The 14966-nt window shown below is 34.0% G+C and overlaps 2 protein-coding genes across 2 annotated transcripts; both read left to right on the top strand.

Annotated features, from left to right (window-relative positions):
* The first annotated feature begins 2508 nt into the window (after positions 1–2508).
* Positions 2509–3462, top strand: LOC134390609 (olfactory receptor 5K4-like). The gene has a single exon (XM_063114164.1). It carries the CDS (start codon positions 2509–2511, stop codon positions 3460–3462), a length of 954 nt encoding a protein of 317 aa, XP_062970234.1.
* A 7635-nt stretch (positions 3463–11097) lies between these two features.
* Positions 11098–12093, top strand: LOC134391545 (olfactory receptor 5K3-like). The gene has a single exon (XM_063115560.1). The coding sequence runs from the start codon at positions 11098–11100 to the stop codon at positions 12091–12093; it is 996 nt and encodes a 331-aa protein (XP_062971630.1).
* The last annotated feature ends 2873 nt before the right edge of the window (positions 12094–14966 follow it).

Here is a 14966-nt window from a genome sequence, read left to right as displayed (position 1 = left end):
AGTAAAGTTCTTTTTAAGTTACCTTATGACAAGTCAGGGTTGTTTCAGAGAATGCCTCTGTAGGATTTTGTCAAATTCATAGTAGGGAATGAAAGAAAAGAATGCAACGCTGGTTGATCACAACACATTTTTGCCTCTTCTCCATGAATCCAAATCTTTCTTCGAGTCTCTGTTTAACTTCTGTTTCAAGCAATTGATATGATTCTTTTATCTCAATATACAGGATAAACAAGATTTGAGAGAGAAAGATCAAGTATGTGAAATTCAAGATGATGCTAAAGCTAACTTTAGTGATGGCCATTTGATTTAACCTCAGAATGTCAATGCATCCATCTTTAATTAATGCTGATTTATTGGTGCTTTGGGAACCATGCCTCTCTGGTTAGGAGTCTCTGCAGAAATACCCTGATGCCAATGGCAAGGAAATCCCTTTAGAATCAATGGAAAACTATAACTTTGCCCTGAGGTTAACATAATTATTGTCACTGACCTATTGGTAAAGAGTGTCCCAGATTTTCATAATTTATTCTCCAATATTTCAAAGATCAAAGTTCTTATGCCTTGAAAATCCCTAAAAACAAAGAATATCAGATGGCCAATCAGCTACTATAAAATGTTTGTCTGTGAGCTAAATATAATGAGGACTGATTACTAATTTATTTGTATTATAGTCTTAAGACGCAGAAATACACATTTCTCTAAAATACTTCAGTATTTTTTGTTTTTGCATTTTACGTGCTTAATTATTTTCTTGGTTTGCCTCTAAGTTGAAGACACTATGGAAAGCCATCATGAGACACAGTAAGTGGATCATTCTGAGCTATTCTGAGTTCAAAAGTACAATAGTTTTATCAGTAAATATACAGGTTAGGCCATAAATGACCCTGTGAAATAATTCTGAGATGTATAGTAAAATTGATTTTTGATGCAACTGAATAATTATATTTTGCTTTGGAAAAAATAAAATGGTTTTTTATTAATTTTATTCTGATACAGTATCTTCTACATAAAATGGTTATTATTGAAAACTAAACCTATTTTTCTGGAATCCACATAATAGGTATTTTCTGTTGATTAACCATTAGATGTTACTAAAATAATGATAAAAGCAGTACTTGTAAATTTTTACAAAAATTTTTTCAAAATATTGTAATTCTGAAGAATTTTTGAAGAGTTATAGACCTAAAATGGAAAGGAAAATTTATTTTATTCATTTGGTTACAAGCCTCAAGAGATAAAACTCCAGAAAATCTCACCATATTATTTGAATGAATAGAAAAACAGTATATTAAATACAGTATAGACAAGAATTGGAAATAGATAAATAAAAAAAATATGTTTTTAAAACAATGTACTTTGAATAATTATTGTAAGTTCTTCTCTAAATTGTCTAAGAGACGTATGCTGAGGTCAAAGACTTTTAGCAATTCCTAGAAGAAAGATTATTTTATTATTCTGTAAAACCTGTGCTGTTTCTACACCTGAAATATTATAATTTTATAATTGCCAAACTATAATAAATATATAATAAATTGGGTGATCATTGAATTCCCATAAATCTTTAGCAGATTAGTAATTAATAAAGAGTTTGTAGATTTAAACAACCAAATAAATGTGGACCTCCATGCAACTCACCACAAATGAAGACATTAGTTTCTACAGAAGACAAGAGATAGTACAAAAGAGGTATTTATTAAGAAGAATATGCACATTATGAGTGGGGATGTTGTCACCAAATTTCATAATTCTAGAGATACATGTAGGATGCTTAAAACTAAAGACAAAAAGTATTAGGATAAATGAATAATTAAGAGTAATAACTTCAAGGAAAATTAATCATGCTACGATAAGAATAGAATCCAGAATATGTTGAAATGTGTGTAAAAGTGATATCCAAATTAATATACTAAGAATATCTAAAGATGTTCTATATTCTTACCCTGTCTCAAAGGATGAAAAGATTTTTCTTTAAAATATCCCTTGGTGACCTTATCTGGGAAGGGTTACCAAGCTAGAAAAAGCATTTTTCAAACTCACTGTGATTCTGTGCAGTTTTTAAAATTAGACATGTAGACTTGAAATGTCAAAAGAGCAATTTATTTTAAACATCACATCAATCCCAGGTAGTATTTAAAACTTGTTTCTTTGTTTGTTTCCTGGAAGAAAAGATACCATAAGAAAATATATTTTTACATTGAAAATGGCAACTTATGTATATAGATCACGAATTTATACACTGGGATAAGATAATTTATGTAGAAAAATCTTTTCCACCCCGGAAATTCACACGGACTCAAACAATTTTTGTACACACAATCCATAATACATTTCTTCTCACATGACGTGACCTACTGTGAATGTGCTAGTTTTAAGGTGCTAGCACAGGATAATTTGAAGAGGCTCTTCTTTTTGTACAAAGGGAAATTAGATGGGGAGAGTTAGACATAATCTGTTTTAGAATCTCAATTGAATTTCTTTACAATTTATATCTTAGCTGAGAAACAAGGAATGCCTAAAGAGAATCACTCCTTGACAACTGAGTTTATGCTCATGGGATTTACAGACCACGCAGGGCTGAAGACCCTTCTGTTTGTGGTGTTTCTTGCCGTCTATCTGATCACCATGGTGGGGAATCTCGGTTTGGTGGTGTTGATTTACATGGAACGCCGTCTTCACTCACCAATGTACTTCTTTCTGGGCAACCTGGCTCTGATGGATTCCTGCTGTTCCTGTGCCATCACCCCCAAGATGTTAGAGAACTTCTTTTCTGAGGACAGAAGGATTTCCCTCTATGAATGTATGGTGCAATTTTATTTTCTGTGTCTTGCTGAAACTGCAGACTGCTTTCTTCTGGCGGCAATGGCTTATGATCGCTATGTGGCCATATGCAGCCCCCTGCAGTACCACATCATGATGTCCAAGACTCTCTGCATGCAGATGTCTATTGGGACCTTCATAGCTAGTAACCTGCATTCCATGATTCATATGGGCCTTCTATTAAGGTTAACTTTTTGCAGGTCTAATCAAATTGACCACTTTTTCTGTGATATTCTTCCACTGTATAGACTCTCCTGTACAGACCCTTACATCAATGAAATCATGATATATATTTTTTCAATGCCAATTCAAATGTTTACCATTGCCACTGTCTTGATCTCTTATCTCTGCATCCTTTTCACTATTTTCAAAATGAAATCCAAAGAGGGAAGAGGTAAAGCATTTTCTACTTGTGCGGCTCACTTTCTATCTGTCTCAATATTCTACTTTTGTCTTCTCATGTACATTAGGCCATTTGAAGAAGGAGATAAAGATATACCAGTGGCAATATTTTATACAATAGTAATTCCATTATTAAACCCTTTTATTTATAGCCTTAGAAATAAGGAGGTGATAAATGTTCTGAAAAAAATTATGCGTAATTATAATATTGTTAAACAAACTTCATCCTCTATAGCAAATTGATCTTAATTTGTTAAAATGCTTTCATAAGTAAGGGACATAGAAAAAGAAAAATGTGTTTTTACATAAAATATCAACCTCTAAATCCTTAGGCTGTATTTGTTTAAAAATGTACAAATGGAATTTCAAAATTTTTTGACAAATCTTAATCAAAATTCCACAACCAGAGTAAATAAGGGGAAACTCAATGCTGTCTTTTCCAGCTTTTTCTTTACTCTTATGGAATTGTGTCAGAAAGGATTGTTCCAATCCTCAATAAATCAACATAGCATCAAAATTAAATGTTTAAATGTATAAAAGAGTCTTCTTTGATGAATGTCGTCTACTTGATGTAAGACATTATTTCTGATCCAATGAAGAGTTTCTGAAGCATTTAAAATTTGGTGGCAGAAAAGGGAAATGATAATTTTCTTTTAGAAAACTTACCTAGCAGATACATGTAGATTAGTTTAGAAGGATAGAGACTAGAAGCAAAATAATTACATTAATTTATATTTTAAGCAATAAAGTTTTATGTAGGTAACATTTCAAGAATAGAAAAAAATTGAACAAGAAGGAATACACACACAGAAGTGCACACACATACACACAGGCATATACACATTTTGTAGAATAACTAACAATGAATTATAAAAAATTGTATAGAAAAGATTAAGATCTACTTTGACCTGAAATATGATTTGGATTCTTTCCATTCCTGAAGGCATCAACCGTGTTACATGTTATGGTATATAGAACTGCAACTTACATAATAAACACTCAATAAACATTTTAAAACATATTAAAGAAGACACTTTTGTTTTATTTTTTATATTGTTGAGTAATAGTGAGATGTACTGATATTATATATGTTTATTGGCCATTTTTACTTCCATTGAACTGTCTGTTTATTTGTCCTTTCAATCTTGCTGGCTTTTTCTCCTTCATTTGTACCACTATTTATAGAGATAAAATATTAAAATGTTGCAACTATTTGAAGCAAATAATTTCTCTGTCTTGATAGTCTCAATATTTGTTTGTGGTATTTATAATTTATAAGCATTTTAATTTGATATACTAATATTTATTGATTCTTTTCTTAGTGAACTCTTTCATGCTTTTTTGTCTAGAATTTCTTTTTTTAATCTGAAGTTTACTACTAGTCAATATTTCTTTTTTTTTTTTTCTTCTTCATCTCCTCCTCCTCCACGCCTCATTTTCCTCCTTCTCCTTTTTAGATACTATAAATTTTTGAACCTTGACTTTTCGTTTTCCCTGGAATTTATTTACTGTATGGCATAAGTTGAAGACATAACTTTATTTGGCTTGTTCTCCAAAAATGGTATACAGATTAATTTAATTCAAATAAACGGCCAAGGAGGACTTCTTTGGAAAGTTTACAAAATGATTTCCTGGAGGAATGCAGTCCTGCTACTTCAATTGTATTTTCTAAAGGCTATTTCATCAATTTATTAAGCCAAGCGCTCCTAGGTGATTTGAAATAGGACAGAACCAGTGTACCAGTCACGGCCCAGTACCATAACTCTTTGCTAGAATCTGGGTTTTTTGGTCTAATGCAATGTTATACATCACTCTGTCTGTCTCAGGTGGTGGTGTTTCCTGAGGCTTTGCAGATAAGAGAGATAACTCAAACCTGGATTATGTTTATATCAGTCAAGATGAATTTCTGCCCCCTTCAGAAGGGAAGGGGTTTACAGTAGCCAACTTGCCACCAAGTAGCTGATTGATATTAAGGAATGTTGCTATATTTGGGCCTCCATATTTGTTTCCGTTTTTGGCAAGTACGATATTTGGCAGGTACAGTAGCTATACCAGTTTTGAAAATTTGGAACCCATTCTGTTAGGCACATGCATGACTCCATTTCAGTAACCACTTTTTTTTGTTTGTTTCCTCTGGGCTAGCACTGGGGTGGCAGATGAATAAAGCTGGATAACCTCAAATGGCTGAGACATTCTGTCTACATCATTGTATAGTGGTTCTTTTATGGTAGATATTCTCTGGTGGATATTTACAAATAATATAAAGTTCTCCACACTTGGTATCCATTCCAATATACCCATGCAAAAGCCTCTTCCTCAGATAGATTCATTGACATATTTCTTCCTCAATCTCCTAGCCCCTGACCTTTTCATCTGTCTCCCTCCAGGCTACTGGACAATATTCAAGCCATATACCTTTACTCTGCATCTATATATTTTTTAACCTGGGACTACTTCTCTTTTTCTATACAATGGGTATGGATAATCAGTTCACTGCCTACAGGAGGATTTCTCCTTTAAAAGAAATCAGGTCAGCTTTAGCATCAGTATCTTTTGGCTTTCACCAACATACTAACCTGACCATTCAAGAACCAATCTTTTGGACTTTGAGGTCAGATATGTGAGCTGAGGGAGGGAGTATAATGGGGGTGGGTGACATGGAGCTGTTTATGTGCAGCTTATGGTGTCCTCTCTCTCTACCTCTACCTGATCCTTGGATGTACCACTTTCATCTTCTATTGGATGGCCCCTGGACTGCCCAAACTTATATATTGTGAGTCTGATGAATTCCAGCTCATAAAGGGAAGTTCTAGGCTCATGGTCACTTGATATAACAAGGTCAGAATTTCTGTCTCTAGCAGGGTTCATAGCATATCAAGAATTCTTTTTTGAAAAGCTTATAACTCTCTGCCACAAAGAGGAAGACCTTGTTCCAAACACATAGGGGTCTGTGTTATAATCCTCCTATGGGGTTTTACATAACTTTCCATTAACTTCACATTTCCTCCCACCTCAAATATCTCTAAAATCATACATCCACTGCCCATATCTATGATTTTTAATATATAGCACAAATTTTGGACTGCTTACACCACAGCTTGGACTCACAGAACAGTCCTTTCCTGTTGTGGGGACTGCTTTAAACTAGTATTCCAATCAGACAGAAGTATCTGTGTAAAATATCTTTTTCAACTATGTCTGACATTAGGAATAGTTTGGAAACAAATTTTTAAAAGTTCTAGAATTGCTGCATCACAATGATAACCTAAGATTTCAGAAATGATAAGCTACATATCATCATTTTTCTGAATATAACATTATTTTTTCAACTAATGATAGTGTTAGTGGAAGTAAAAAATATTTTTATATTATTAATACGCTAAATGTTAAAATATTTAATACCATTTGTTTCATTTTATCTTATTCTTTTAAAATTTCTATTTTTCTCTTTATAATGTACATCATATTTTAGTACTGTAGAGTGATACATCTGTCTAATTTCTAGTAAAATACGTGTATTTAGAATGTGGTCCAAATGAGTTTACTGATATGAATCTATGACCAGAATGTTTTGGTATTCATTCTCTAGTTAAGGCACAAGCAGATAAATGACAGCTGAAACACAAAAGCAGATGACATGATGGAGGGAAAACTCTAAAACTAAAGAATGAGCCCAAGGATAGAATCGAGGGAAACACAAGCATCATTAAGGGCAAAGAGAGGAACACAAACTAGCGCAAAAGACTAAGAAGTAAAGTTAGGAAGATAAGACCGGTGAGAATTATCACAGAAGCCAGAGGTGAAGAGACTTTCAATTGTACCAAACACCACAGTTTGGTTGGGAAGATAATTAGATGTTCGTTGTAGTGACATTTATCGTATATTTCTAAATAGCTAGAAAAGAGGGCCTTGAATGTAATCACCAGAAAGAAAAGATAAATGTTTATGGATATGCTATCTACCCTAAATGAATCATTGCACAATATATGCATGTATTGAAACAACTCACTGTGCCCCCCCCAAATATGTACAATGAAAAACAAATTTTTAAAAAATGAATAAATTCAAAAGAAAAAATTTAAAGAAAGAACAAAACACCAAACTTTAGTTGTGACCTTGCTCAGAGATAAGATGCAGTAAAGAGGTGGGGCGCAAAAGCATCAATAGGATGGAAGAAAATAGAACCCAGCCTTACTCTCCAGTCCCCGTACATTGTTTATAAGCGACCCGTTATATCACGTTCCCATAGGTTTCAGTCACCCTAGTTTACTATCCATTTTTTGATTAAGTCTTGATCGTTCAAGCTTCCAGGATTTCGGCATATAGTTCCCTCAGCTATTTCTATTCCTCATGCTCTCTGCCTATTATAATCCTACTTACCCTGCAAGGTTCATCTGAAATAAAAATTCTCTTAAGAAATCTTTCTATATTCCTCCAGGTCACCATTTGCTTCCTTGTCTATATTTTACATAAAATGTTGCATTTTGTAATATCAAAAACTGAACTGTATTCTAGATAGTAATCTATGTGTCTTTCTCCCCAACAGGATAATGAAATTCATTTCAGGAGAAACTTCTAAAATTTGAGGAAATCTTAACCCCACCCTGCTCATAATTTGTTTCCCCTCTATTGTCTTCTCCAGTGCCCTCTTCTAAAAGTACTAGATAGAGGATTAAGAGAACTGAAATTTAGCAATCGGTAAGTAAGTACATATTGAGGATGAATCTCAGTTTGCTATGAAGAGCTCAAAAGATCTAAAGCAAAATCCATGGGTTAAAGATATTTTGTGAAGACTTACACAATGGAGAGATATAGAAATGACACCTGGTTAAGTGGCAAATGCGTTATAAAGGCAGGTGAGTCGCATGTGTTTCAGAAAGAAGATAAATCTATTTATTTAAAGAACCTAAAAAAAAGTGCTCTTGGAGAAGATTAGACTGGAGCTCAAGAATGAGTAGGATTGGAATAGGAAAAAAGGGTGAAGAAAGTGTTTTAGATGAAAGAATCATTACACCAAATTAGTTGAACGAGTGCGCAGAGGAACAGTAAAAAAAAAAATGCACATGCCCAAGAACCCTGAGGTGAGAGGGAGAAAACAGTGATTTGATGCAGACAGAGTGCGTAGCGTCTGGAATCCCAAAATAAGGAAAATGGATTTGGTTGAAAAGTAATGAGCGTCCATAATGAATCATTGAGCTGGGAGTATCATTTTTAAAAATGTATTCAACGAATATGAATTGATCATTACAAAGTGCCAGACACTATTCAAGGTTTTGGAAACACAGGAATGAATATAACAACAACGACAAAAAATCCATTCCCTCTAATCCTATGTAAGTATGCTAATGGTGGTGATGGGGAAGGAGTGACCAATTACAGATGTACTAACAAATAAATATATAGCATATTAAAGAGTGATTGGTGGTATGAAGGAAAAATTAGAGTAATAAAGGTAAAGGGCAGCTGGGGTGAACAAAAGAGACATGAAAATAATCTATAATTTATATATGAAACCAAATAATAGCGAAGTTTCCAATGAAGGTGTGGAGGATGTGGTGACAAATTTAACTCACAGATCGAAGATGGTGATGGCCCTGGCTGATCCCACTCTACCTGTTAGTCTCCTCTTCAAATCCTAATTATCCTTCATGAGCCATATTAATTCCACTTCCTCCAATAAGGGGTCAAACCAGCCTGAAATGCTTTTCTGCCCACTTTATATTTTATGCACAGAGTGGTGAGCAGAATCATAAAGATGAGGTCAGCTACATAGGAATCAGCAAGGTGGTCATCAAACAGACTTTCACGAAGGTCATTTGCTTTCACCTCATAGTCTCACCGGTGTACTTAATTAATGCCATGTGGTTTATATGTTTTGGGGACAGAGTCTCCACACAGAAATATGCTGATGTCAGTGCAGGGAAATCCCTTTAGGATTTGATGGAAAACTTTAACTTTGCATTGTAAGGAGCATAATTACTGACACTGATCTATTAGTAGTCCCCTAGATTTTCAGTCTTCTAATCCCAAATGTTTTAGAGATCAAGGATTATATACTGAAATTCTGTGAGACCTGCACCATAAAGCAAGCAATGAGCTTTTGAAAAGCTCTGTTCTCAGTGCAATCTACGAAAGAAAAGTACGGTAATCAAGATTATTTTTGCTTTTAATATTGCATCCATAAGTCTTCATTAGTTTGAATTATTTAGAATTTTTTCATCGTTCCTAAATTTCAGATCCTAGTTATATTTCTAGACTCTCTCAAAAATAAATTCTTTGGAGAAACTTGGATGAGAAATGACACTGCAATTCATTCTGAGTTTTTCTGATTATAAGGTAGAATTTTAAAACATACAGGTAAGGTAACATAGTAGTTCTGTTAAGTAATTCGTGTATGCACATTAAAAGTTATTTCTAACCTATTGTTAAATAAATGGCTTATGCTTACTATTTTCAATAAAGTAATAAAATATGCAGCCAGTGCCTTTCTTTGACATTTTGATGATGAAAAAAATAAACCCTTTTGACGATAGAATTATATGATTAGAATTGTCAGTGAATATGTTCTAATGGATCATTAAATAATGAAAAGAGAGAGCCTTTAAAGCAAAACAAATTTTCTCTAAAAGATCCTGTTAAGATTTAAAGGGTTTTCTCTTTTTCTAAGTGTTAGAAAGCTGAAGAATAATGGCAAGGTTGTTTTATTAGCTTTTAATATACTGTGATAACTTCAGAAAAATTTATACAATTTTCTGAAGAAAAAGGAAAATAGCAGAAAAAAGAATATTTATATAAGGACACATAAATTTTTTAAAATGATAACTTTTGAATAATTTCCATTGTAGATTCTTCTTCAATGATAACACCTTTAAACTGCGGAGTCCAAAGAGGTCACAGGATCTTTGGTAAGATTCAGAAAACCAGTTCACCCATCCCAGGTGGCTGGGAAAAAGCTAGGATTGGAATTAATACTGCCTTTTCCCTACGGCATTTTACAGCTCCTTTCACAGAATTTTAAGTCACAGCTAATCTCAAAATCCTTACAATATAATAACAAAATTGTGCAGACACATACTGGAAAAAAGCAATACAGCTTATGCACGAGCAGTTCTAGATTGTGTTGAGCATGTAAGATGCTCCACAGTTCAGAATATCGAGATCAATATGGTCTGAGGTATTTGGTTAAAACTTTTTAAAGTAGTATTATGTGTAAATTATGCCTTACATAAAGGAGAAAAGGATTTAGATATCTGAGGAAAAATCAACAGAAAATAATAGCATGGACGTGGTCTGTGCTTATGAAAATTGGTGTGACACTGGGAAAAGAAAGGAAGGAGAGAGGTGATTGTTGGTGGGTGTTTATATCCTTAGCTTTCCGAAGTAACTTTCTTTAGATAGTCACCTTTTAATCCTTTGTGATCTTAGTGCAATCCCTAAAATATAAATTTAACATATCTATAATATGTTTTTTAAAACATTTACTGGGAGAATACACTGTTCTCTCAGTGGAGTTGTATTACATAAAGGAAAATTGATTTTAAATTTATTTTAAATATCTTCAAAAAACTGACTCTGCAATCATTTGGAAACAATAAAGTAAATAAGAATACCACATTATCATTGCATAAATTCATAAAGACAAACCTTGCCACTTTAATCATTTTCCTTGGAATTATCAAAATGTCCTTTGAATGCTGAAGGTCAGAGCCTGAGGTCATGTAAGCTGACAATTTAGGGGAACAAATGTCCCCTAGAATTATGTGTGCCTGTATTCTAGAAACAGCAGGGGATGCTTAAAGAAGACGATCCTATCCCAGGAGTACAAAGAACAATCTGTAGGGAAAATTATAGACTCTCAATTAGAATCTTATTATCCCCATGATTCCTATCTCAACAGACAAGGTAGAGAAGACTGAACACAACTACTCTTTGACATCTGAGTTTATCCTCATGGGATTTACAGACCACCCAGAGCTGAAGACCCTTCTGTTTGTGGTGTTTCTTGCCATCTATCTGACCACCATGGTGGGGAATCTCGGTTTGGTGGTGTTGATTTACATGGAACGCCGTCTTCACTCACCAATGTACATCTTTCTGGGCAACCTGGCTCTGATGGATTCCTGCTGTTCCTGTGCCATCACCCCCAAGATGTTAGAGAACTTCTTTTCTGAGGACAGAAGGATTTCCCTCTATGAATGTATGGTGCAATTTTATTTTCTGTGTCTTGCTGAAACTGCAGACTGCTTTCTTCTGGCGGCAATGGCTTATGATCGCTACGTGGCCATATGCAGCCCCCTGCGGTACCACACCATGATGTCCAAGACACTCTGCATGCAGATGACCACAGGGGCCTACATAGCTGGGAATGTGCATTCCATAATGCAAGTAGGGTTTCTCTTTAGGTTAACTTTCTGTGGGTCTCATAAAATCAATCATTTTTTTTGCGATGTTCTTCCATTATTCAGACTCTCCTGTGTTGACCCTTATATCAATGAATTGATGATATTTATCTTTGCAGGGTTGATTCAAATCTTCACCTTAACCATAGTCCTAATCTCTTATCTCGGCATCCTTTTCACAATATTAACAATGAAATCCAAAGAGGGAAGAGGCAAAGCCTTATCTACTTGTGCATCCCACTTTCTCTCTGTCTCAATGTTCTATGGTTCTCTTCTCTTCATGTATGTTCGACCAAATTCTGTTAACGAAGCATATAAAGATATACCCGTTGCTGTTTTTTATACTCTAGTAATTCCTTTATTAAACCCCTTTATTTACAGTCTAAGAAATAAGGAAGTGATGAATGCTATGAAAAGAATTATGAAGAGAAAACGTAACGTTCTGAAACAAGTATCATCCCCTGTGGATAACTGATCTTAATTTTATAAAACTAGTTTTCAAAATCAAGTAATACTGAGAAAGTAGAAAATAGAAACTTTCTATGTAAAATATAAATAAGTAAGTTTGGAAAGTACAGATCTTCTCTAAAGGAGACATACTAATGGCCAACAGGTATATGAAAACTGCTGAATGTCACTAATCATCAGGGAAAGGGAAATCAAATTCACAGTGAGGTATCACTTCCCACCTGTTAGGATGGTTATCATCGAAAAAACAAGAGATAACAAGTGTTGGCAAGGATGTCAAAAAAAGGGAACCCTTGTACACTGTCAGTAGGATTATAAATCGGTACGGTCATTATAGAAAATAGTATGGAAGGTGTTCAAAAAATTAAAAAGAGAATTACCATATAAACCAGCAATCCTACTTTTGGGTGTATATCAAAGGAAATAAAATTAATATATCAAAAAAAAAATCTGTACTGTCATTTTTCTTGCAGCGTTAATCACAAGAGCCAAGATATGGAAACAACCTATGTGCTATGTGTCTCTCAACAGATAAACAAATAAATAAAATATGGGGTGTGTGTGTGTGTGTGTGTGTGTGTGTGTGTGTGTGTGTGTGTGTGTAATGAAATATTATTCAGACTCCTAAAAGGAGGAAATCTTGCCATATGGAACAGTAAGAGTAACCACTGAAGACACTATGCTAAAAGAAATAAGGTACTCACACAGGAACAAATACTGCCTGACTCTACTTAGCTAAAATAGTCAAACACATAGAAGCAGAGAGTAGAATATTGCTGCCAAGGGCTAGGAGAGGTGGAAATAGGAAGTCGCTACTCAACAGGTATAAAGTTCAGGTTATGCAAGATGATTTGTTTCTAGAGCTATTCTGTACCATGTTGTGTCTAAAGTGAACAATACTGCATCGTACACTTCAAATTTTTTTAAAAGGCTATATCTCATGTCAAGTGTTCTTACCCCAAAAATATGAAGAGGAAAGATTTACATTAACTCACTTGGAAAGCTGTATTTGATATACTATGTATAATCTCATTTGAGTTAAAAATGTATATGTGTGTGTGTGTGTGTGTGTGTATTGCATATATCTTATATATATCATGTACATGATATAAAACTGAATTTTTGTGCATAGCCAAAGATCTGGAAAAATAAACTGTTAATAGTAATTACTGCTGTTGAGTTTGATGGGGAGGTGGGAGACATAAGGGGAGATTTCCTCTTTGCTTTATACCTATCTATACTGTTTGAATGTGTAAAATAAGTATAAGTTACTTTTTAATTCTAAAAACCTTGGCATTTACATAACATTATTTATATGTGGAATCTAAAAAAAAGGTCAACTTAGGGAAACAGAGTAGAGTGGTGGTCATCAGTAACGGGGTGGAAGGAAAATTGGGAAATGATCTGCACTTACAAACATTAATTTCCAAAATGAGTAAATTCTGGAGATCTAATGCACAGCATGGCAACAATAGTTAATAACAATGTATTGTGTTATTGAAAATTTGCTAAGAGAACAGATCTTAAGTGTTCCAGCCACACGTTCAAAAAAAAGTAACTATGTGAAGTGATGAGTATGGTCATTAGCTTGAAAGTGGGATCACTACAAAGCATGCGTCTATCAAAACACTGCATTATATGCCCTAAATATATACAATTTTCCACTTGTCAATGACATCCCAACAAATCTGGACAAAAACGAAACAAAACTGTACTCTCCTGTCCAACAACTTACATATTTCGGCTGCAACAGTTTTCTAACTTTTTTAGGTATTGCTCTGAAATGTCCCTTCATACTTCTTAGATACATTGCAGACGTTATAAGAGACTTCGTCTAATAGAACATAAATATTTATTTATTTATTTATTTATTTATGTAAAACATAATTTTTCTCATAATTTTTGATAATTTGATAATCTGATTTTACCAGGTTCAGGTAAATACTTCCCACTGCCAAGACAACTTGCACACCTAGCTTATATTCCCTTTTCTCTTGAGTGAAAAAAAAAATCATTTGTGGGATTTTTTTAAGTTCATAAAGACTTTGTTTCCCCATTTGCTCAATCACATCCATTATTTTCCTTAAATCCTCAGCCCTATTAAATAATCGTGTCTTCTTTTCTACCCTGGAGACTTCTTTCCTGGTGGCTTCCGTCCCCCTGCTCCAGTCCAGGCAGGTTCTGCTATGGACCCAAGGCTCAGCTGTCCTGCTGAGACTTCCCTTCGTTGGTTTCCTGGGTTAGATAGTCTGTTTCCAAGCTCTCCCTCTTCCTTTTCATGGTCCTTCCAGCATTTTGCTAAGAAATCTTGACTGCCTCTTTGCCAGTCTTCCATAACACGATTGATAATTTGGTTTCTTTAAAATTCTAGATTTGAAATGATTTTCTTTCCAAACTCTGAGGGCACTTTTCCATTATATTCTAGAATTTTGTGTTGCTTTCAAGAAATTACATGTGATTGTGATTCCCATTCCATTGTTGTCTCTGGAAAACTTTAGAAGCTTTTCATTATCTCAAATCTCACAACAAATAAACTTTGCATTTTTTTCATTAATTTTCTAGATGGTTGTTTCTTTCCTTCTTTACTACTTGGCTTTCTTTTCTTTCTCTGCTTCCTTCTTTCCTTTATCTTTATCTCTCTGTCCTTAAAAATGTAAAGTTTTATCTTCTCAGTGAATACAAATCGAGAGGTAAAAGAAAATACAATTCACATAGAAAAAGCCCAATACATAAACCTAACTACCAGTTTTCAGAATAATAAATCGTTTCCTAATATCCTACAAAGATCATGAACATTTAGGAACTCATATATGTTAACGTATTTTGTGAGCTTAAATCAATTGATTATTATTTTTTGACTAATAGGAAGTCAACTCAAAA

The sequence above is a fragment of the Cynocephalus volans genome, chromosome 1 (genome assembly GCF_027409185.1).
Source record: "Cynocephalus volans isolate mCynVol1 chromosome 1, mCynVol1.pri, whole genome shotgun sequence".
In the NCBI taxonomy this organism is placed as follows: domain Eukaryota; kingdom Metazoa; phylum Chordata; class Mammalia; order Dermoptera; family Cynocephalidae; genus Cynocephalus; species Cynocephalus volans.
Note: the sequence above shows the minus strand (reverse complement) of the source record. Positions and strands in the feature narration are given on the sequence as shown.